Genomic DNA, 25,313 nt, shown 5'->3' with positions numbered 1-25,313 from the left:
TGATGGTTTACAAGGTATGCAGTCAGCCAGTATCTCAGTATCCTTCTTCTAAGTATACCTATCTTAAAAGATCAGGTTAAAGGAAGAGCCTAAGGACTAAGGTCATTAGCTCTGGGTACACCATCTAATCAGATTCCATTTCTGACTATCGCCAGCTCAGACCAAGCTCCAACTCCTGACCAATAAACCAGCCCTTGATTTTTTATGCTTATTTTTTTTATAATTTGCCTAAAGGCAAGGAAAGGGCAAGGAGAGAAAGGGGGGGGGACTCCATTATTAAGGGTTTAGGAAGAGGAAGATATTTGATCATAATGACAAGGGGAACAGAAGGTTGATCTGGTTTGGTTTTGACCCAGCACATTGTGTGAATCCATCTACTATGATTTACAAGCCATTGTTTATGCCAGGAACAGGCAACTTTTTTTTGCTTCCTGAGCTGTAGTTTTATTTTCAGCATCTAAGGGCTTCAGGGAATGAGGCTGGTGATGAGCAAAGAGGGAGATGCTAAGGTTTTGGACCTGACTAGCAGAGTCAGCGATTCTTTTAATGCAATAGTAAGGGCATTAAGACTTGCAAAGGTGTAAGATACCTATTTTACCCTCTTTTCTCATCACCCCCAAAATATAAAAAAATATGCTGCTGAAAATCTGGAGGCTCATAAAAATGGAGCTGGGGTATTACATGTGAACATGATTGATCACCCCTAGTTTATTGCTTAGTTAATGTGTTTCTTATTGGGCTAACCTGTCCAATCTTTGATTTCAGATTTCTAATACATTTTTCATTGTATAGCATACATTCCGGACATAGTTCCTTTTGCTCACAGTGAATTGTTAGAGCATAAATTTCTGGCATTGTTGGTTTGTTTGACTTACTTCATACTAAGATCTTGCCCTGTTAGTCTGTTGTCCTCACCTCCAGTTTCTGTTTGGTGTTTGGACCCAGGAGGTCTCTGATGTCTTCATTATAGATCTCCAAGTAAGAGGCTCTCACTAAGAACTTGGTGTTTTCTGCACACTGTTAAAAATAAAAGAAAAACCCTTTCTTAGATTTCCAGGCTTAGAGTTTATCTGGTGGGGGCAGGGGGATTTATTTCCCATAACGGGTACATAGGTGGATCCCATTTTCATAGGATCTGAGACTGAGCTGTGGTATACCAACCCTCTGTGACTACTAACATAGGATGTCAAGAAAAATGGATGATAAATAATCCATTATTAATTAAACTTTCTTATTTATTCTTTACTTATTCAAGATTGCTAGGGCAACTTACATTAGTGTTACCATCTTAAATATGTTAGCTCACTCTGTGTGTGTGTGTAGAATTTTTTTAAAAAAGAAACTTCAAAACTTTGTTGACATAGTTTGAACCTCCCAATGTCTAATACAAAATCAGTATAAGCTTCAGTGATATGTACTATCAAAACACACTGTAGGGGGGAAATTCACTTATCAGAGCTCCTATCTTTTGCTATCACTAGAGGGCACCACGCTTCCTTATACTTTCAATTACTATCTACTTCTAGATTTCGAATTACTTATTTTGTGGAGTGAATCTTCCTGTAAGCTTAGTCCAAGGTGCCCAAGGCAGAAAATCTAATTTCAAAGAGAAGTTGAAAATAAAATAGTAAAAAAGTGATTTGGAAACACAAAAATGTATTGGAAGTATGTTTCTAATAAGTTGAAGCTCAGCCACAATCTCGCAAGACAATGTAGTCTTTAGAATTTTGAAAATAAAAAAGAATAGCATCCACTGAGAACTTTAGATAAAATATGGAATACATGCCAGATAATAACATCTAAAAAGGTTATTTCCTATGAACTAACATGGAGCAAAACCTTCCAGGAAGATTTCTTGTACATGAATAGATGCTATACAAGAGCATGGTAACATTCTTTATTAGTGCTCTTTCAATAAAGCTTGTGCAGATGTTCTTGATGGAAGTTATAGTTAGAACTGCTCAAAATGAGGTGAATCATTGTACAATAATTATTAGAGTTTGTGCAGTTCTTTGATTTATTCTAATTTACGTTATCACAAATATTAATTGATCATTATTATAACATCTATCATTTTTATATATATATACACACACACACACACAGACATATATATGCATATGTATATATACATACACACATATAATGACACTCTGACTTTAGGAGAAATGCACTATATCCTGAGCCTCCTCTGTTGAATGAGTGAGTATAGTCGTATGTGAGTATAGTCATATGAGTATAGTCTCGTGAGACTATCAGTAGGGAACATTACTAATAAATAGTAATCTCTAACTACATTTATTAAAATGTAGTTATATTACATTTTACTAAATCTAACTCATGCTTGTGTTGTTCAGGATCTCTCTTTAATGATCCTGCAGTGTAGGACTGGTAACACCAATCTGTAAGAGGGTAGGTGGGTGGATAGGTCCATTAGACAAAACTGTATCTTAATGTCATGCATAAACATTCTGTACACACAGCAGTGCTTACTTTAGAGATGGGAATGGTGGCAAAGCGTCTTACCTTTTATGTTGGCATGCCCAATTACTGTTATGAGAAATCTTTAAATGGCTCATGGTTTATCTAAACCTGGAGAAGTCAGTGAGTGAGGTTTCAGGTTTGACAACGTTCTCCTTTCCATCCATACCTCAAGCATTGCACTGTAGGAAACTATAGCCACTAGAAAGCAGTGATGGGAATCAGCACACCCAAGGGGAAATAGGACCAGATGAACCCAAAGCAAAGCACCAGCACCTAAACTATAATGTCTGAGATGAGCCAATATTTTAATGAGACACACAGAGTTGTTGAACTGGAGTTTCTGGAAGAAGAAACCCAGAAGAGCCAGTTGTCTACACAACATCTTAACCAGATGCTCCTTTGTGCAATTTTTATCACTGATGTACCTGCACGCTCTCGAACAAATGTTCAAAGGCTCTGGGAATGATACCCTTCTGGGAAGGTGGGTCCAGTATCCCTTGCATGGTAAAGGATTTCCCACTGCCTGTCTGCCCATAGGCAAAAATGGTCCCATTGTAGCCTTCGGTAACACCCTGAAAAAGAAGAAATCAATCAGAATAATAATGATAAGCAATTTGGATTTGTATATTTCCAGCTCAGTATCTGTCCTGTCTTAAAAGATCCTCTTTCTAGCAACCTAATCAGAAGCACATATTCTGAACATTCACTTGCTTGACTAAACTTGTCCAAGAATTTCAACAACCTCTTCTTATAATCACAGAAATATAATCTGGGAAAAGAAGTTGAGAGGCCAGCACTCAGCCCCATAATCTAAGCATCTTTGGAGAGGTGCTTCAACAAAAACAAAGATGCACACAAAGTAATAGGGAAAGTATTAAACAGCTTCCAGAAGGAACACCACCTTACTGCATGTAAATTCTGCAACTGACAAATTCTGAACAAGCAGAATAGCAGCCTGTTTATAAAAGAGCTGCTCCAACCTGGAACTGGAATTCTCATTATCCTCAGCAAGATTGGCCAAAATTCTATATTGGAGCAAGAGGAGAAAGAATGGGAGAGAGGCAGAGAAAAAAAAAGACTGATAATCTGTGGGAATCAAGATGTAACATTACAGCTATATTTCTATCTGGGAACAGAAATTAAAAGGGATTTTTTCTAAGTATTCATGTGCAAGAATGTACAGTAAAAATGCTTTAAATGAGAATCCTGTTAAAAGATAGTGTGAAATATGGGGACTCTCAGGAAGATTAAATGTCACTGCTGTATACTTAAAGCCTTAGAGCCTTTATTAATCTAGGTCAAAAAATCACCACTTACTGGGGCCACTTAGATAGCACTCCTCAGACTGTTCTGTCTGGGTTAATGCATGAAACTAATGCTCATTTGCACAACAGGCTTAGCCCAGTCCACAAATAACCCAATCAATATATCATTCCCAGTGGTTTTAGCAGTATATAATCACACGGACAGCCGATTTGCATGACCAGGCTGCCTTAGAATGACTACAGGCCCCTAATCATTTCTCAAGTGCAGGAATCCACAACTCTATCATCTACCAGCCCCCAGACCACTGGGAAGGCAACCTCTGCTCATCTTTTTCAGTTACACATCAAAACTAGTGTTTTTTCACTTGTGCCAGCACAAGCAGCTACTACACTCCACTGAATTGCATTGCATTGCATTGCATTTATTTATTTATTAATGAAATTTATATGGCTGCCCAACTCATAATTTATAACTCTGAGCAGTGTTCACTAATAAAAATCAAGAATGGTCAAAATCCAACCCAAAACATTATAGAGCCAATATAACAAACCACAATCAAACACACAGTTAAATCTGGGCATGACAAGTACTCACCCTCAAAGCAGAATAGGCTCAGTGATCATCCTAGCCCAGTGCAATTGTAGGCAAATACCTTTACTCCAATCAGCTACTGTGTTTGAGGCTACTATTTTGGGAATAGAGAATCCCCTTCTTCCCTCCTGTTTTTTATCGCACAAGCTCTCAGGCCAGAATACAATTACAGTTTCACTACACCACTAGCCTCTTCCCATTGGGCGGGCAGGCGGCCGTGGGGATTGCTTCATTTCTGCAACCCATCAGTCTTTGGGAGGCATGCTCTGAGCTACCAGGCATTGAGTTATAAGGGAGAGGCCAGCTTCTTTAGATGCTTTGTATCTTCACTTCTTCTCCTTCTCCGAGATGACTGGGTAGGATTTGGAAAATGGCCCCACAGCTGACTGAGTTTTGGGGTTTATATGACACAGTTGATCAGGGAAAGGCAATTTAACCCAAAAGAACCAGGGACCATTTTAATTTAAAACTAGCCTTTTCTAATCCACTGTTTATTGGTTACAACATGTTAACCTCATTCTTGGCCTAATCAAGTACTGTATATTGTACAGACTCAGACATAATGTGATTTTGGAACCACAGGTATGGCTTAAGGCATTGTGTGATCCCAGCCAATTTGAACCATATTAATCCAATTTGAACCATATTAATCAAGCCACAACTTAGCATGATCTGCTACATCTGCAAGATTTATGTACTGTAACTGATTCGTATCTGATCCCTCTAACACCTAATCACTACTACTCACCTCTATTAGTGGGTAGGCAATTTCATTGTAGATCTCCTCTGTATCGTGGTTCATGTAATACGCCCCGTCGAAGGTGAATTGTTTGGGAGGATCCTCTTCAGCTGTAGGGTTCTGGATGAAGCACTGACCCCGGGCACTGTCCATATTAACTACTACCTTGCAGCCAAGCTGCTTTTCACGTTCGTTCAAAGGGCGGCAACGCACAATCACTTTCACTGCTTCTGAGGCCATGGCCAAGACCCATGAACTCTGGCTTGGTGGTGTGTGTGTACGCGTGGGTATGCTAGGTCAAATTAATTCTAGAACATGAAGTTCCTACTCACTTCTGTAGATGTCAGGAGCAAAGTGGCAAAAAAGAAAGGCAAGTTATAGGCAGCTGTTGTACTCAGATATAACTGGCTTTGGAAACTGGCTCATTTTGCCTGGCAGGGTAAACACTAGAAAATGAATACTTTCTGATGGGTACAATCGGTGCAAAAAGATGCGCCTTGAACAAGACTGCATAGGGCAATGAGCTTTCTAGAAAGACGGGAGATCCAGCAACTTCAATTAAAAAGTGCCAAGGATGGAAAAAAGCCAAAGGCAATGTTGTGCCTAGATGGTAGGGGAGGAATCCAAACAAAAGAGGCAGATGGTTTTCCTTGATCTTCCTTTGAGAGGGGCAGTGATAGGCTATAGCAGAAGGTTCCAGGTTTCCATCTCCCACGTAGCTAGGCTGTGAATTTGTACAGATTCTGGGGACAGTTTTCTCTGGGACACACCTAGAACCCACTTATGACCTCACAATACCACCTAGAGGCATAGAAGGCCAAGCGATGAAAGGGAGGCAAACAAGCAAATGATCTCCACTTGTTTTATCCAAGGCTTTGATGCCACGGCAGTGAAAGGAATACAGGGCCCTCCACCACTCTGACGGGAGCTGATCTGAAAATGGGCTTTCAAGCACAGAAACCATGTAGTTCCGCTGCCCCCAGAGAGGCCCCAGCGTTATTAGGAACTCTGAATTGTGTCTGCATGGAAACAGCACAGGGTTTCAACAGGGAAGGTGGCAAGAAATTGGGTGCTTTTTCTGATCAGTCTGGCCCTAAATGCTGTGTCTGGGAAACAGGAACATGGGAAGTTGTATTCAGTTGAGCACCGCTCCCATCTCAAGCCTGGTGCAATAGGCCTAGCTCCTCCATCAAAACAGGTGAAATGGCAGTGGAAAGAATAAAATGCCCTTTGGAGTGCCACCTTGATTCCGGCAATCTGTGGTCAGACAATGAACGGGGGGTGTGAGGCTCACACCAACCTTTAGAGCAGTGCCAGAAATATGGCATGAGCCAAAAAAGGAAAAGGCAGCTGTGCTACGTGGTGTTCCAGTAGCAAAAAAGTGCCGGGCAGGGTATTTGTGTCTTGCATGTGGGGCAGAGGGCTGGTGGCTGAAAACCACTTACTCTGGCACCAGACACCTGCACTGACCTGGGATGAAATTGGGGGGAAGGGAGGGAGGCAGAAGGGTGGGAGACTACAATCTATTTACTGTATTATTTTGAATGAAAAGGGGCAGAGGGACGGACGGATGGGGAAGCCGAGGAAAGTTTAGCGAATGCAAGCAATGTGGCATAAAGCAGGGGTGCCCAGAGAAGCAGGAGGGGCAGGGAAGCAATGCTCCCCTTTATAAGTGGGCAGAGCTTGCCATGCAAGACACCTGCTGGCGGGGGAGAAAGAAAATGGGGCAGTTGTGGAGGGTAGCACCCAGGGCGCGGCCTCTGTCCCCGGACCTTCCTTCCACGTGCCCGCCTCTCACCGTCCCTCCGAGGCGGGTCCGGGCTTGCCCGCCTGCACCCTCGCCCGTCGCCACCGACTTCCAGCTTCTATTTGCAACACGCCTGGCTGCTGACGGCAGCGTCCCCGTTGCCCCAGGATACCAGGGAGCATCGCTTAAGTCCCCGCTGCTGCTCAGCGGAGCAACGGGCAGGGAGCGTTGCGCAATTACTCTGCTCGTTCTCGGGGGAAAAACACAATCCCGTGAAGGCAAATGCGAAGGTTTCAGAAAGGCTGTGGCAAAAGCGAGGGAAAGACTTGTGGCATTTTAAAGATTGCTAGGATTATAATGACATAAATTTTCAAGGATCACACCCAATGCATTAGATGCTTGGAGTATAATCCTGAGACAGGAGAATATGTACATTCATCCTATGCTTTTCCTATGAACTCATTATTCCCACCCTCAGTCACAGGTTTACTGTTTCTCATTTTTTAGCACTCCGTTGCATTCACAAGCCTTGCGCCTTGGTTGTTTTTTAAATGTAAAAGGACATTCAAATTTTTAATGTACTCCGAATTGGGGTAAAAACAGAGGCACTCCAATTTTGTCGCTAATTTAGTGCCAACTTGTTCTCCGAAGATCCTGATGACGCGAAGAAAAATAGACCACACTGTTTACATTTAGTGGTGTTCCGGATTTTTGCAACCTAAATCTGCTCGATCTAATTTACGCTGGGGAGAAGCATGCTGCGGGTCTAATCACAGCTTTAATAATAGTAACGATAACACCTGCCCATCCCAGGTCCTTGGGAAGGATTCGATAGGTGGATAAAAATGCCAAATCCAGTGTAACATCTGGCTGTGCGACCAATCATAATAATAAACCCTTAATTTTCTCCATTGTTTTCTATAGTACCCATGTCTAACTTGAGGCAGGGAAAATAACATCATGGAACATCTACATTAAACTGAGATTCACCAGTCATTTATTAACCACTACCCAAGAGACCCGCCGGAAGATTGTTTTGGTAGCACATATTGCTTGACTGGAAGCCGGAACTCTTTAGCCTGGGGAGGCGGGGAGAGGGGGAAGAGCACTTTGGTGCACTAGAGTCCGGAAGTGAGTGTATCCCGCGTGGTCGGCAAGAGGAATCCGAGGAGGGCGCGAGCATTATGGGGAGGCCCAGCAAAGTGAGGACTGAGGATGGGGGTGGAGAGTTGCTTGAAAGAATTTGGGAGACGCTGAATTTGAGGCCAAGCCCACGTCCTGTGATAGGGGTGGTGGTGGTGGATAATGAGGGGGCCTTGAGAGGCAGTGGAGTCTGGGGTGGGTGCTGTGGCGGAGTTGGTGGATGATGGAAGGACGAAACAGGGGATTCGAAGTCCTAGGAACAGAAACCTCTGTAGCGAGTGATAAGGATTTAGAAGACTCATTAGCGGCCTGATCCAAGATTGCTGTAGTGCATCTTTTCCCAGCCTGAGACTCACCAAATGTGCCGGGTTACAACTCCCATTATGGTTGGGGTTAACAGTATTGCAGTCTGGTATATCTGAGAGAGAGCCAGTTTGATGTACTGGTTAAAATGCTGGCCTAGAAACTAGGAGGCTGTGAGTTCTAGTCCCGTCTTAGTAATGAAAGCTGGCTGAGTGACTTTGGGCCAGTCACTCTCTTTCAGTCCAATCCACCTCACAGGGTGGTGGTTGTGGGGAAATAGGCAGGAGTATTAGGTATGTTCACTGCCTTGAGTTGACTGCTACATATATATCTATAAATATTCACATACATACATACATGGGATAGAAGAAGAAATAATAATAATAATAATAATAATAATAATAATAATAATAATAATAATATCTGGAGGCCACCAGGATAGAGGAGACTGCTGTGGTGTATGGATTAGCACAAGAAAATTACATGGATGTGTCTTATTTTGTGGGAAAATAATTGTTCATCCGTGGATGAAATCTGTTCTGATTATAAAGTTACCCTGCTTCTCACTGTGAAGTTCTAAGAGATTTTTCGAAATGTATTAATACAGCCATTTCACCTAGTATCTTTTTTTTTTTTCCAACTGTCTTACTCTTCCTGATATCTGGGTGATTCCAAATGAATGAACCGCAAATAATATTGTAAAACTGCTTTTATGGCCAGCCTGGTTTTGAAATAGTTGAAATTCCTTGCTACTCGGGCTTTTAGGAGGATATTCCATAATTGCACATTTTAAATAGTTTCTCACTTCTAATCATTGGTACACAGTTGGCAGACATCTGTTAAGCAGAGAGGGGAAAACTAGAAGAAACTGTTATCCTAGAAGGGTATTGGGGAAGTAACTTGAAATGAGAAAGTAGATTTGGTGTGGGAGGGGGATATTTGTTTTTTGTAACTTGAACTCCACTAGTATTATTCTACATTCAATTCATTTTCCCTCACAGACTAAGAACCAAAAGAAGGAGCGGGCAGCTGCCCAGCATCGATCTCAGGAAGAATATGGCGCTGTGCCTCATTCCTTTGTTTTTCATCGTGGCCGTATTGGCAAGAATATACAGCAGCTCATTCTGGATGTTCGGCGAGTGATGGAGCCCTACACTGCTGCCAGCCTCAAGGTAAAATTATTAGATGCCATGACATGCCACTCTGGTTCATGGAAATAACTGCTTTATTCAATCAAAATTTAGACAGGCAACTGAAAGACAAAATGGTCATGAAAAAAGTGGCATTTAGGAATCATGAGTTGAGCGAAGGAGAAGTGGGTCACCCACAAGTGGGATGTGATTTGGAGGATTAGAACAGGATTAGAATATCAGGGTTCTTGGTTTTGAGAGGAACAGTATCTAATGGCAGCTTCTGTTTTTTTATTATTGCACTGCAATGTAACTGTAGTTGTGATCTGTGGACTTGAATTACATTATTTAAAAATTAATGTGGTCAGGAATATTTCTTTTTCTTTTTACTTGTCACCTCTGAAAGATATTGGGATCATTAACATTTTCTAAATTCTGAATGGATATTTGAAAATAATCTTTCCAAAAGCAAATGTATTTATTTATTTTTCAAATTTAGATACCGCCCATCTCACAAAAAGTGACTCTGGGTGGTATTATGCAGATTTACATGTTTATGGAAACAGTCATGTTGTGCAAAACACATTGTCACACTTTATTCAAGTTACAATTTCTAGTGTTTGCATTTTACTGTCAAAGCAGACTATAAAATGAGGTAGGGAGGGCAATTAAAAGGATAAGAGGTGATAAGTAGAAAAAAACCAGAGAGCTTTGCTAAATGCTATAACATCACAAAGGCAATTGAGCAGAACAATTTAATCTTCAGTCCATTTTTACAATGCTATCTACTTCTATTAATTAGTTGTTGTTGTTCAGTCGTTAAGTCGTGTCCGACTCTTTGTGACCCCATGAACCATATTGCGCCAGGCCTTCCTGTCCTTCTATTAATTAGAGTTAATTTTAAAGATATTTTATCCTAGGTGTTGTCCCAAAGGCATCCCAGACAATGAAGTGGTCCTAATCACAGTTCTGTCTTTTCCAGGTACGGAAGAAGAATTCTTTGAAAGATTTTGTGACAATAGCTGGACCTCTAGGTATAACTCATTTCCTGGTTTTCACAAAAAACCCCACCAGCATCAACCTTGTAAGTGATATATTAAGGAATTATTCAATTTTAAGAACCTATAACCCTGGGTGTCTATGCTAACTGGTCTAATCTGGGCATCAAATGCCTCTATTCAACTACTATGTTCTGACCTGGAGCACAGGTTCAATTTTCAAGCAGTTCTTGAAATTAGCAATCACCCACAATCATTAAATGCGATGTCACATGACCGCGACTTGCGACTTCCTGCTGACTTCCCCATTGACTTTGCTTGTCAGAAGCCAGCTGGGAAGGTTGCGAATGGTGATCACGTGATTGCAAGATGCTGCAACCATTGTAAATGCATGCTGGTTGCCAAGTGCCCGAATCACAATCACATGATAGCAGGGATGCTATGACAGCCACAATTTTGAGGACTGGTTGTAAATCTCCTTTTTCAGTGCTGTCATAACTTTGAACAGTTGCTGGACGAGCAGTCGGTAAGCGAAGACTACCTGTAATCATATTAGTATTCGAGGAAATGCTGATTGTGGGGAAATATGAGCAGGAAGATTTTTGTGCTCATTTTCCTACTTTGGGGCTTCCTAAGGCATCCAGATGGCAACTGTTTTGGAGAAGGAAAGTTGTTGAACTAAACAAATATTTAACAATTACCAGAACTTGGTTTGAAGGCCCCTGCTTTCGCAGTGGTTGAATGTTAAGCATGTTTCTTCCCTGAACAAATAGCTTTTAGATTTCTTTGCCCAGTGAATTACCTTAATTCTGCCTGCTGACCAGATGCAAATGATGACAGTTGTCTTGCTGATTTAAACCTGTGATTCTTACTTCAAAGTAAACGCACTGATGCATCTGTATTAAGAGTGTGCATAACATTGGAAATGCAACAAAAAGAAGAGCTATAAGCTCTGTTAGTGCTAGGGCCTGCTTTGAGTTGCTGAATCTTATACTGTTGAATTTAGGAATCATAGCTCCTGACTGCTGATTTCTGTTTTAGAGACTCCTGCGCCTCCCTGGTGGGCCAACCTTGACCTTCAGAGTCACTCAGGTACCAAAAGGATTATGTTATCTACAGTGGGATAGGCTGGGTAGAATTAGAACTGACTCTGGAAGAAGGTGCTGGTCTATGATTTTAACTGCTTGCTCTTTCCTGTGGATAGTATACAGGATTGCAGATATGTCCCCCAGTGTGTTTGTCTTTTGCTTGGATGCAGAGTAGTCGTCGTCGTCGTCGTCCTCCCCCTCCTCCCCCTCCCCCTCCTGTAACAATGTCACTGAATTTTGAAACCTTTGTATATTAATGATATAGTCACCTTGTGTATTTTATTTTTAATAAGTTACTCTGGCTACTACTGGACATTGTTGATTGGTGTCTGAGATTTCAGAGAGAATAGCCAATGTATTTTCAAACACACACTTATTAACATGAACAATACAGACCTGTAGGTTGTTTTAAATAAAAGCTGAGATTCAGAGGCAGTCCTAGAAATATGGACATCCCCTCTAAAAAGAATGTCGGCCTCACTTGTCCATGTTTGTTGTTTGCAACAGTATTCACTCATCAAAGATGTTGTGTCATCTCTGAAGCGGCATCGGATGCATGAGCAACAGTTTACCCATCCTCCTCTCCTAGTGCTCAACAACTTTGGCATTCAGGGCATGCACATCAAGGTCATGGCCACTATGTTCCAGAACATGTTTCCTTCCATCAATGTCCACAAGGTGAGTGTATACAAGTTTGGAGATTGTGGGAAACTAACTAGGTGACTGTAGTTTGCTGCTCAGTCTCCTCTGGTCTGACTCCTGCCCTTGGGATAACTTTACTGCCTAAAAATTGAAGTGGGGAATAGAGCTAAATCTTGCCCAGGAGGACCTCATTCCTCTAATAGGCATAGAGCAGTGATAGATGAAACCTAAATGGTGGCATAATTATTTAAGATACAGTTCAAGCTCTTTGAGATAATTTTGGTTCAGATGCAAATGATGATAGTGTATCTTGGATGACAGTTCTCTGTGATTTCCTTCCAAAGTAAACGCACTGATGCATCTACATGTTATCACCAATTTGCTGGATGTTTGGTGTTTCTAGCACTGAGTCTAACAAATGCAATTTCTCTTCCTTGTAAACTTTGGGGTGCAAGTTTTATAAATACAGAAACGGAGCAGGGTTATTTAGTTTTTGCTGTAGAACATAAATATCCTTGGAGACTTCCCAAGTTGAATGTAGTTCTCCCTTTGAGGGCTGCACTGACATTGTTCAAATATACCTAGTGGTGGTCTCTAACTGCAGAAAGGAGTGGGAGGACATAGGAGCAGGATAAGGTTCATTCCCACTGCCTGGGTTAAATATGTCAGCACTGAAATAAATGCGCTTTTTCACAACCTGGAGTTGGAAACTATGGAGATAAGATGCCCCAGAAACATTTTCAAAAATGTTTCGAGAAGAAAATAGGGATACTTCAAGTTTTCCTTTATCCCCCTCCCTCCCAGAGGTTTTTAAATCTCTTATATGGTAGATTAGAAGAATTGGATGTAATAACTCTTGGGCTTGTAAATCCTATGATTGGGAAGTGGCTTGGGTGCAGATTGTTAGCAGCTGGAAAATCTTAACCTCAGATTGCTTTTCAAGAAAGGGCTTGAGCCATAGTATGGATCCTCAATCTCACCATGTGTGCTGTTCTTTTTCCCTAACTATCAGGTCAATTTAAATGCCATCAAACGCTGTGTATTGGTCAATTACAATCCAGACACCCAGATAATGGAATTCCGTCACTAGTAAGTAGGTTTTAATTTCTGCTCTGTGCCTTCTTGCTGCTGATGGGTTGAAATTGGCCCTGCAGGGATTCTTTGAGGTGAAATGTGGTGTCCTTGAATTACATCTGCAATTGGGACTGGGATTGCCATCCCAATCCCGTTGCACTTTATGATGCGGTCACAAAGTGCGATGTCACATGACTGCATCACTTAGCGATGGCAGTCCAGGTTGTCATTATAACCCAAGATGTGTGACTCATTAAGCGGGAAGCGGAGGGACTCACAGGTAAGCGCCAGGTTGCTGCAGGGGGATGGGGGAGATCTGGGGCAGGCCATGTGTGAGTCACGGGAGGGCGTGCTCAGTGTGATGTTTGCTCAGAAAGACTGGGGAATGAAGTTGCAGGGTGCATGTGATTGCAGGGAGGTTGGGGAAAGAGTGCAGGGTGCTTGCGATCACAGGGAGGCTGTGGAAAGAGAGCATGGGGTGCATGCGATTGCAGGGAGGCCCATGGAAAGGGCATGAGGTGGGTGAGCATAGGGAGGCCAAGGAAAGAGGGTGCGGGGTATGTGCGTGTGTGTGCGTGATCGCAGGGAGGCCAAAGAGGGTGTGGGGGTTGTGCAAGCCAAGTGGGGGGAGTAGGGCATGCTGCTTGCGAGTGAAGAAAGGCCAGGGGTGGGAGCTCCAGCCACTTGTGACCTTCCTTGCCAGCTTCTCATTGATTTTGCTTGGGGGAAGCCAGCAGGGAAGGTCACAAATAGCGATCACATGACCGCGAGATGCTACAACTGGTGGTAAGTGCAAGCTGGTTTCCAGGCACCTGAATTTGTTCACGTGACTGCAGAGGTGCTGCAACGGCTGGGACTTTGAGGACCAGTTGTAAGTCCCTTCGTTCAGCACTGTCGTAACTTCAAACAGTCACTGAACGAATGGTCCTAACTCGAGGACTACCTGTATTCATATTCATTAAAATGCCCACATTCTACAGTGCAACATGAGTATGCAGTCAGGGAAGAAGGGACTTTATGGGGGTGTTCTGTGCTTTGTTTGTAAGCTGGAAGCAAAGGGGAACCTATGTGTTATTTTCACAGTAGCTCTGTAGATACCTTAAGAGGTTTGGAAACAAGCCATTATTTAAATATGGGTCCACGTCCCACACCAGCTGTCCCTAACTTGGCTTCTTCCAGATGAATTGGACTTCAATCCCCATCATTCTCAGCCAGCTAATTGGGGGTAGGGGGTGATGGAAGTTATAGATCAGTGTAATGGGAAGAGAGAGACAAGTTAGGGAAGGCTTTCCTACACGCTCCACAACTGAGCTCTCACATTGCTACAGATTCCACTGCATACAGGGACAAGGTCCTTCCTAAACTGGATGCAGACAATGAGGGTATATCTGCTGATGTGTCTCTGATCTTATTTTTCAGTAAACGCTCTGATGTGTCCAAGCCAGTTAGAAACAGACTATTTTTATGATGGGTGGTTGCAGTTTCGTCTAGTGAGCTCAGAAACCTTTCCTCTTTTTTATCGTACCCACCCTGACTTCCTCTAAAAAGCCAACAAAACAAAGAGAAGAAAAACTCACAAAAACATTCATGTCTTAGTTACTAACCAATATAAAAACTCGATGTGCATTCCTAAATAGGCCTCTAATTAGGCCTCCTGGCAATAAAATGCTTAAGCAGTTATAGAAAGAAAAGTGAACTCTTCAGACTATTTTATAATTGACAAAATAAATGTCTTTCCAAGTTTGTATGATCATTTTGTTTTGCAACTGTAAAGCATACAATATCAATCTTGGTTGTCCACATTGTTGGCATGTACTATAATTCAAGTGAACACAAGGATCTGCAAAAGCCAGGATAAAACTAATACGTGAAAGAAAGATGTCTATCCAAAAGGGAGATCTATCTCATAAGACCATATCATCTGACTCAGTCTTCTTTTTCTCAGCAACTCCTTTATTTTACACTGTCTAACATTGAAAACCATAGTAGTTAGAAAGAGGGGTGCTTCATTGGATGAAGTCAGGGTTCAAAGGGCTGTATAGGTTCTTGGGTTCTCCACTTATGGCAGAAGGATCTTATTTATTTCAGAGGATGTTTGTGTATAAATTGTGTCTCGTTAGTATGAGATCAAGAATAGCCCTTCCTGATGTGATGTGTAATCCCCTCTTGTCTTGCATAATGCTGGTAATTGAACCATTAATCAATTTAGTATTGACTGCCTTTCCCAATCTTATACTCTCTTGATGTGTTGGATTGCAACTCCCAGAATTTCCAGGTAGCTTGGCTAATAGCAGTTGTAGACGAACACATCTAACATCCACACCAGTTTGGGGAAGACTGAGCTACTCTATCAGCGTTGTCAAGCACCTTGGTCAGAAGAAAGGTCTTTCCCAGGCCTGCTACCAAAGAACCTTTACTTAGAGAGATGCCAGGGCCTGAACCAGGGCTACCTCTCCTCCTCCTGTCCCCCCCACACCATAGTAGTAGTGATATGTGCTTTCACACCTATCTCCTGTATTTTGCAGCAGCCTGAAAGTGGTGCCAGTAGGCATGAGCAAAGGGCTGAAGAAGCTCCTGCAAGAGAAATTTCCTAACATGAACCGCCTGGAGGACATCAGTGAACTGTTGGTCAGGTAAGAGAGAGAGAGACTGTCTGTCTGCTCCTTCCAGCTAGAATTTAGCTTCCTTCTGAACCCCAGAGGAATTCTGCAGAGATGTGAGGAGGGAAGGTGATTTGAAGGCAGGGCTGGGGTTGTGTCTTTTTTCTACAGTATGTGCACTCCTTTGGTCAGCCTTCCCCAGCATGGTGCCCCTCCAGATGCCAGTCAGTACCATGCTAGCTGAGATTGGTGGGGATTGTAGTCCAAGTACCTCAGATTTGCTGTGCTGATGATAGTCATGCTAGGAAGAACAAACGTGTTTTGTTGCCCTGACCTTGCAGAGACATCAATCTCTCTGAGAGTGAAGCTGAGCAAGATGGCAGTCACAATATCACGGAGCTGCCTCAGGCCTGTGCTGGTCGTGGGAACATGAAGGCCCAGCAGAGTGCAGTCCGGCTCACTGAGGTCAGTCGGGGATGTTGTATTTGAGAGTTGGGTGAGAGTGTTAAAAGACTGGAAGCCTTTTATGGACTTTTTGCCGAAAATAGAGAAGAGTGAAGTGATGTGTAGATTTGATGATTGAAAAAAGACTAAATAATGGACTGAAGGGATTTTTGTAATTTCAAAGAGGGAGGAGGGATGATGAGTTTGTTTGTAACTGTTGAAAAGAAGGTCAGAAGCCGCTTACTTTTTCTGATTCTTGTTTCTTTAACTGTTTTCTTTCTTTCTAGGTTTTGCTTTTTGTTTTTTCTTTTCTTTGTATTTTTTCTTTATTATTAATCTTTTACTTATGTAAAAATTCTTAATAAAAATTATATTAAAAAAAGAGTTGAGTGAGGGTGGATCTAGCACGGAGCCAGGTATAGCAGAAGACTGAGCTCTTCTGATCCTCCATATGGTCTATTCTGATCATCTGGCTTCAGGATGGCCCCCGGACTCCTTCAGCCTTTCTTCTTGTCTGCCCACGGTGGCTGAATTTGAATTCCTTTGCCCTTGTGGGCTCTCATGTCTTGTCTCCATGTCCAGATTGGCCCTCGCATGACACTGCAACTCATCAAGGTGGAAGAAGGACTAAGTCAAGGCAATGTACTCTATCATAGCTTCAGTGAGTATTATGGCTCTTCTGTTTTAGTCCCTTCTGTTGAGGAGTAGGACCAAAGTATTGATGGAGCCTTATCTCCAAGAACACTTCTGCTGTGGTGGTGTACTGTATGACTTAGAGGACAATTTGGGGATAGTCTGACCAGTGCAGTTACTCTTCCAGTAGTATTGCAAACCTTTCTCCCTTTTTGCTAGATTCTTTCAACTGGAGCCAAAGCTTTGGGGGAACCAGTATTGTGCCTTGGAGGAGCTAGTGAGGATGTTATCATGGACCTGTTTTAAGAAATCTGGGATGGCTAACCTGGATGCTTGCAGTTTTGAAAGGGGTGTGTGTGAGAGAGAACTGAATCCACTGGCTAAGAACACCTCAACTGCCTCTTGCATCCCTGGATCTAGTAAACTAGGCCTGCAAAGCATCTGAGGCCAAATTCAGTCTTGTAGCCCCCCTGAACTTTGTAGTTTAAAACCAGTCCACTCCCTGCGCACTTCCTACCTGGGATCCCTCAAAATTAAAAGGGTTATAAATGTCCCAGGCAGATCCAGTTGTGGGGGGTGGATGCGTACTGTTCCTTTCGGAAAACACCATTGGTCTGAGGCAGAGCTGCTTTTTGTGCATCCATTCATCGTATCCCAGAGTTGGAGAGAGCTATTTAGGCCATCAAGACCAAACTGCGGCGCTCAGCGCAGGGATCCTGATTAAACAATCCCAGAGAGATCATTTTCTAGCCTCTGCTTGAACATAAGTAGTGAAGGGGAGCCCACCACCACTCTGGATAGTTGACTCCACTGTTGAGCTGCTCTGTGAGAAACATTTGCTGTGCCATTTCCAGGTTGGGCAAGGAAAGCTCTTCCTGAAACCCTACAGAGCTGCCATCAGTCAGTACAATGAATTAGATGGATGAATGATCTGCCAGTGCAAGGTAGCTCCCTGGCTTCCTGACCTGTCTTTCAGCCACCCAAACATTTCTGAGACTTAATTCAGTTACTGCTGTGTGTGTTACTGCTAGTCATGGCAAACAGATTGTACCTGCTCCCTTGGGTGCCTCGAGGCCCTCCCAAGTGAATGAAGGGGGAAGTTATCTGCCTGACCTTAGTGACTTTTCCCTGTGTGCCTTCATGTTGGTTAACGTCCTGTGCCTTCTTCCAGTTCACAAGACTGAAGAAGAGATCCGAGAAGCCCTGGCCAGAAAAGAAGAAAAACTGCAGCTCAAGGCTCAACGGCGCCAGAAGCAAGAGGCAGACGTGGCCCGCAAAAAAGTGCTAAAGCAGGCTCATCGGTGAGGGGAGGGGAGGGGAGGGAAGAGCAGGCACCCGAGCCAGGAAAGCTCCTCTTAGAGTGCACGTTTCTCTCTCCCAGAGCATGACTGGGAGCAGCAAATGGCCCGTTGGGTTGGGAAGATTGGACTAAGGCACTCACAGAAATTATCTTTGGCTATAGGAAGAAGAGTCTGTTAGGGATGAAGAGGAAGGTGGAAGAAGCAGCAGAGGGAGACAGTGACGCTGAGGACCCTGGAATGCAGGAGCAGCAAAATGTAGACGAGCCCTCTGACGATGATGCGGAATATTACCGCCAGGAAGTGGGGGAAGAGCCGGATGAAGGTCAGTGCCTACAGAGTGGGGTTTAAATTTTAACAGTTTGGAGGTGGGCACGGTTGCTAACAACCTGAACCCTGGAACTTCTCCAGAGTAACCCTCTGATGCATCTGCCTTGGGGAAGGAGGAGGAGAGTGTGGTTTCCCAGCTCAGTTGGGACTACCAGTCATCCTTACGGTCTGGGCCCAGAAGCAGCGACATTCCTTCTTTGGCCGATTCACATCTGATCCTCAGCAAGGGATTCTGCCATGAGACTTTGTGTGTGTCCAGCTTTCTCCTCTCTAAAGGGGCAAATACAGGTGCAGGAGGGAGAATTTGGGGAGGACCAGGTTCCAACAACCCCTTTCCTCTTGGTTCTTGCAATGCTACAAGCTGTGTCTTTTTCTGTAGCTGCTCTTCCTCTTTCTGGGAGGGCTGTGACTTCCTGCTTGAAGACTCTGTGATCTAAAGAGTTGTTGCTGCCTTAAAATCATTTAAAAAAAAAATGGTGTTGAGATGGCAAATATGGCTCGTCTTAGCTGCTGTCATTATCATGCTCCACTCTTTCTAGATCTGTTCCCCCAAAACACAAAGAGGAAACGAAGACTCAGCCAATCCACCACACCCAGGAAAAAATGCAAATACATGCGTTCGGCGGGAGATCAGAGTCTAGAGCATGTGGGAACCAATGCCACAAGGAAACACAAGAAGGCATCACGGTTTGAGCAACAGAGGCAGCCACAAAGAGACTCTCCTCAGCAGCGCAAGGGGATGCTGCGCCAGCAACAGAGGAACACAAGGCAGTGCAAGAGGCCACAGAACGTGAAGCAGAAGCACCCCCAGGCCTCAGGACAGCCCAGAGCCAAGAGGCAGAGTGGCTTTAGGTCTCTGGGATCACGATGGCAGGGCAAATCTAGACTGGGGCAGAAGCACGCCTTCAAAGGAAAAAGCTCCTTCCGAAAGCCAGGGCGTTCAGGGAGGCAAAAGTCAGCATAATGTCCTGAACCTCTCTCATGGTCTTTGTGATGTACTGGTTGTTTATAAAATATATGTTGACTCCCATAATCTGCTTCCTCTTCTTTTGGGGTTGGACTTGTACATGCTTTTGGCTGGATTGGCTGGAAGTGCCTATCAGCTGGAAAGGGCAGCTGGTCAAACCTTTTGCTAGAAACAGCTGAACAGATCCGTATAATAGTAGGGGAAAGTTAACAACGCTAAGCAAAATAGGAATTATCTGTCTCTTTGTCTCCACTGTTTCACATCTCTTTAACTTGCTAATAAAAAAAACATTTTAAGATGACTTAAGACACTTTGGAAGGAGAGGGAAATAAGGAACAGATGGCTATTCCTTTTGAGGGTGCAAATTTGTACTGCATTGCAGCAGGGTCCTAAGAAAATAGTTTTTATTTGATCAGATAGAACAAGAGTGGCAAAAATGGGCTGCATATACCTATAGCTGCTGATTTTTGTTGGCTATTTTTTTCTTTAGCAGTAATACTTTCAAACTTTAAACTCCTAGTCCCCCCCAAAGGTTTTTCAAAAGATGGCAAATGAAGGGGCAGGTTTGCAGAAATCCATCCTAGCTGTATTCAGGTATTCATGATTATTTACATCTGTGGAAGTAAATTATAGTTTTTTCGAGGGTGCCTTCAAGTCAGTGTTGACTCCTGGCAACTGCCTGTACAAAGTCCTTGCAGTTTTCTTAGCAAGATTTCGGAAGTGGTTTGCCATTGCCTCCTTCCTAGGGCTGAGAGAAGGTGACTGGCCCAAGGTCACCCAGCTGGCCTCGTGCCTATGACGGGACTAGAACCAACGGTCCCCCAGTTTCTAGCCTGATGCCTTAACCACTACACCAAACTGGCTCTCTAGCAATATAAAACTATAAATATAGTTTAGGTATGGCAATTTGACATACCTGATGTGCTGTTATCATATATATATGATGATGTTTCTAGATAGAATTTTAGACAATCAGTTCAGTCACTAAGTCAAGCCATGGTTAACAAAGGCTGACACTAGATAGCTGTAGAACAGCAGTTTCCTAGAACTGAATTTAAAAATCAAAATTGAAGCTGCTAATATATCAAATGGATGGTAAACTATATGATGAATATTGTACCTATTAGGAAAACCATTCCTATTTCTGAGATGTTGGCAATCGTTCCAGTGCTTTCAAACATGTTTTAAAACAATGAGATATAATTGTAAACAAAGTCCAGAGATTGCCATGAAACTGAACTTTGTATCCTTGCATACGTGTCTGCCTTAATCATAAACACAGATTTTAAGTCTCACTAGTTACAAACCAGGCAGCACTGCCACAGACCATCAGGTTCCTTGAACTTTGTTTTTTTTTTTGAGGACTCTAGTAAGATCTAAAGTTGATTAGAATTCAGGATGTGGTTTGTGTCAAAACTGACTTTCCATCGCTGTAACTGTTGTATATACAGTGTGCAAAAATTTTAGGCAGGTGTACAAAAATGCTGTAAAGTAAGCATGCTTTCAAAAATATATATAGTAATTGTTTATGTTTATCCATTTACAAAATGCAAAGTGAGCGAACAGAAGAGAAATCCAAATCAATATTTGGTGTGACTACCCTTTACCTTCAAACCAGCATCAATTCTTAAACTTGCACACTTTGTACACTTGCACAGTCAGGGATCTTGTAGGATTAGAGTCAGGTGTATGATTAACCAATTATACCAAACAGGTGCTAATGATCATCAATTTCGTATGTAGGTTGAAACACAGTCATTAACTGAAACAGAAACAGCTGTGTAGGAGGCTTAAAACTGGGTGAGGAACAGCCAAACTCTGCTACTAAGGTGAGGTTGTGGAAGACAATTTCATGTCACAGGTCATACACCATGGCAAGACTGAGCACAGGAACAAGACACCAGGTAGTTAGACTGCATCAGCAAGGTCTTTCCTAGGCAAAAATTTCAAAGCAGACTGGGGTTTCAAGATGTGCTATTCAAGCTCTTTTGAAGAAGCACAAAGAAATGGGCAATGCTGAGGACTGTAGAGGCAATGGTCGGCCAAGGAAACTTAATGCAGCAGATGGAAGATGCATCATGCTTACTTCCCTTTGACATCAGAAGATGTCCAGCAGTGTCATCACTGGTGGAAACCAGCGGGACCCAGGTACACCCATCTACTGTCCGGAGAAGTCTGGCCAGAAGTGGTCTTCCTGGAAGAAATGTGGCCAAAAAGCCATACCTCCGATGTGGAAACAAGGCTAGGTGACTCAACTATGCACGAAAACATAGGAACTGGGGTGCAGAAAAATGGCAGCAGGTGCTCTGGACTGGTGAGTCAACATTTAAAATATTTGGCTGTGGCTGGAGAGCGGTACAATAATGAGTGTCTGCAGGCAACAGTGAAGCATGGTGGAGGTTCCTTGCAAGTTTGGGGCTGCATTTCTACAAATGGAGTTGGAGATTTGGTCAGGATCAATGGTGTCCTCAATGCTGAAAAATACAGGCAGATACTTATCGATCATGCTATACTATCAGGGAAGCGTGTGATTGGCCCCAAATTTATTCTGCAGCAGGACAATGACCCCAAACATACAGCCAATGTCATTAAGAACTATCTTCAGCGTAAAGAAGAACAAGGAGTCCTGGAAGTGATGGTTTGACCCCCACAGAGCCCTGATCTCAACATCATTGAGTCTGTCTGGGATTACATGAAGAGACAGAAGGATTTGAGGCAGCCTACATCCACAGGAGATCTGTGGTTGGTTCTCCAAGATGTTTGGAACAACCTACCTGCCAAGTTCCTTCAAAAAGTGTGCAAGTGTACCTAGAAGAATTGATGCTGTTTTGAAGGCAAAGGGTGGTCACACCAAATACTGATTTGATTTGGATTTCTCTTCTGTTCGCTCACTTTGCATTTTGTAAATTGATAAACATAAACAATTGCAATATATATTTTTGAAAGCATTCTTACTTTACAGCATTTTTTCACACCTGTCTAAAACTTTTGCACAGTACTGTACATTTATTTGCGACCATAGGTTTTAACAAAATTTGTATAAAATTACAACAATCCATATCAATCCAATACATCCCCCCTAATATTAACAGCACTATTTGTCAACATCTGCTTTTGTATCTTCCTTGCGGCCATTGCAGACAATGTAATGTTGTTTTGTTACATGTTCATCTACATCAGTCAACAGAAAATATATTTTTTTCTTCTAAACTAGACTGATTCAGTTGGATTAACAAAGCATGATGAATTTAGCTCTAGGTTCCTGATATAATTTGCAATGCAATAAGTAATGAATCAGATCTTCCACCTGTGAGTTATTACAAATGCATAAATGGTGTGTAGTTGGTAATCCTTTATATCTTCCATCCAAATAGGCTGTTGGCACTGTTTGAAAATGTTCTGTGAAAGCTTGCTTTGGAATGGGATGTAAGAGAATGTAAATAATTTGACATTCCTTGTCCATCTTTAAAAGATCAATACCACTTGGCCAACTTGTTCTCTATGTTGTCTAAATCTTTAAAAAATAAGTAGTCCCTCAATAGTGTATGATAAGTTATGTCATTCAACAGTTCCTGATCTAGCGATAATTGTGAAAATAGTTTTAGACACAATTTCACCCATCTATTACTGTTAAATTGTTTGTGGAGGCATTGTTTTGCCAAATAAGTATTGGGCATGAGGACTAGTCTCCTATAATATAAGATTATTGCTTTCTTTACCTGTATATTAACTGACGGAAGGCCCATTTCTAATTTCATTGAACATTGCTGCTGGTATACATGGGGGTAAGGCTAAGAATGATCTCACAAATTTATTCTGAACCACCTCTAATTCTTCTAGTTTACTAAAACCCCAAATTGGGGCCCCATATATAAACTGTGAGATTGTTTTCCCCTGGGAGATCTTAAGCGCACGCTGTACTAACCATCCTCCTTTTGAGTAGAAGAAGGAGGAAATAGGTCTCATTGATCTCATGGCTGTTATTCTTGTTGATGTTATGTGTGTTTTCCATGATAGTGTTTCAGTAAACTGGATGTCCAAATACTTAAATGACCTCACTTGTTCTATCTCCTCACCATCTAGTGTCCATCTATATCTCTTTGGTCTTTTAGCAAACATGACTACCTTGGTTTTGGAATAATTTATCTGTAAATATTCTTTCCTAGAATAAGGGCCAAATTCTGTCAAGATTCTTCTCATTCCAATTAATGTTGTCAACATGAGTACCATATCATCTGCATACAGTAATATAGGGACCTTTCTACTTCCAACTGATGGGGCATAAAAGGAAGGATTATTAAGCTCTTCTACAATGTTGTTCATATAAAAATTAAAGCAGAAGGGAGCCAGTATATAGCCCTGGCAGACACGTTTTGTGGTTTTAATCTGCTTTGTTAGAGAGCTGCTCTAGTTTATCCGTACTTGCATGTAAGTGTCTTTTGTATATATATATACACAAAATATATACAATTTATATATTAGGTAAAGTAATCTATCTATATCAGCAGCTAAAAATTTCTCCCATAATTTTCCTCTATTTATTGTATCAAAGGCAGATGATAAGTCAATAAACACTGCATACAGGCATGTTGAGGGGCCATTCATTGATTTGTGAATCAGATGTTGTAAAGTGAAATATTGATCTATAGTACTGTGTCCCTTTCTGAAGCCTGCCTGTTCTGCTATAATCTGCTTAGTATCCACCCAATCAATCAATCTGTTTAAAACATACCTTGTATGTAACTTACACCCTATGTCAAGGAGGCTTATAGGGAGAACGTTAGTGGGGTTTGTGGAATCTCCTTTTTTAAATATTGGAATTACTACAATGTTTTTCCAGCCTACAGGGATTCTCCCGGTGACATTGATATAAGTAAACAAGGAGGCAAGTATAGGAGCCCACCAATCAGGGAATGCCTTAAAAAATTCTGGTGGTAACATATCCTCTCTCAGGGCTTTTCAGCTGTCTGGTGTGAAATTACTCTTTTAACTTCTGCAGCAGTTACTGGGGGCATTTTGATGATGTTTTTAGTGTATCTGTAGCCATTAACTGTTGGTTTGATATTCTAATATCCTCAAATTTATTTTTTAAAAAAGCCATCCAAACTTCTATTTCTCTCTGGCTTTGGGAAACTAGTTCCTAGAATTTTGTATTATTATTTTGTAAACATGACAGTCTTAATTCTTGCCACTGGCTTTTATCTTGTTTACTCCTCCTTATCAGTGCTTGATATTTTTGGCATTTATCCTCACTGCCTTTACCCTATCAAAAGATTTATCCTTCTTAATTTGTCTGACTAGTCTAGCCAATTCCTTTCTTTCATGTCCGCATTCATGGTTAAACCAAAATTCTGGTTTCAGTCATTTTCCCTTGCCACGATTTACACATCAAAGGCTTAAGATTGCCAACCACATCCTTATATATGATATTTGCATTTTCCAGTTTTTGAGTAAGTGTAACCCTCTCCTGTAGCATTGTTGGACTGTATAGCGCTGTTTAGGGCAAGGGAGATATCCGCTTTACAGGTAATCCTCACCTAACAACCACAATAGGGACTGGAAAATTGGTCGTTAAGCAGGGCAGTCATTAAGCGGGTCATCACGTGACTGAATCTGATTGTATTACCTTTTTTATGATGGTCATTAAGCAAATCACATGGTTGTTAAGTGAATCCAGCTTCCCTGATGGACCTTTTTTGCTGGAATTCGCTTAACAACCATTGTAAAAAAGGTTGCAAATCGTGATCGAGTGACTGCAGGGGGTGGTATGACAATTTGTGATGGTCGTAAGTGCAAGTACAAGTCACAAAGCACTTTTTCCAAGGCCGTTGTAACT

General features: G+C 42.2%; 2 protein-coding genes across 4 annotated transcripts in view; one reads left to right on the top strand and one right to left on the bottom strand.

Moving 5' to 3' along the window:
• KIF17 (kinesin family member 17) overlaps positions 1-5,320 on the bottom strand; it is a 31,711-nt gene extending 26,391 nt beyond the window's left edge. For all 3 annotated transcript variants that reach the window (XM_088138505.1, XM_088138507.1, XM_088138506.1), the window contains exons 1-3: positions 5,090-5,320; positions 2,910-3,056; positions 916-1,017 (exon numbers count right to left, since the gene is read on the bottom strand). In XM_088138505.1, coding sequence (XP_087994631.1) covers positions 916-1,017; positions 2,910-3,056; positions 5,090-5,320 — 480 coding nt within the window. The remainder of the gene's footprint in view (positions 1-915; positions 1,018-2,909; positions 3,057-5,089) is intronic.
• A 2,626-nt stretch (positions 5,321-7,946) lies between these two features.
• PPAN (peter pan homolog) lies at positions 7,947-20,935 on the top strand. The gene is made up of 12 exons (XM_015888017.3): positions 7,947-8,029; positions 9,275-9,445; positions 10,386-10,487; positions 11,443-11,493; positions 11,997-12,167; positions 13,144-13,220; positions 15,731-15,838; positions 16,147-16,270; positions 16,832-16,910; positions 18,054-18,183; positions 18,345-18,505; positions 19,050-20,935. Exons 1-12 carry the CDS (start codon positions 8,012-8,014, stop codon positions 19,472-19,474), a joined length of 1,617 nt encoding a protein of 538 aa, XP_015743503.1. The 5' UTR covers positions 7,947-8,011; the 3' UTR covers positions 19,475-20,935.
• The last annotated feature ends 4,378 nt before the right edge of the window (positions 20,936-25,313 follow it).

Source organism: Python bivittatus, unplaced genomic scaffold (assembly GCF_059951505.1).
Source record: "Python bivittatus isolate LINGU-HERP-01145 unplaced genomic scaffold, Pbiv_v1 ctg000220_np1212, whole genome shotgun sequence".
Classification (NCBI taxonomy): Eukaryota; Metazoa; Chordata; class Lepidosauria; order Squamata; family Pythonidae; genus Python; species Python bivittatus.
This window is presented reverse-complemented; position numbering and strand designations above follow the sequence as displayed.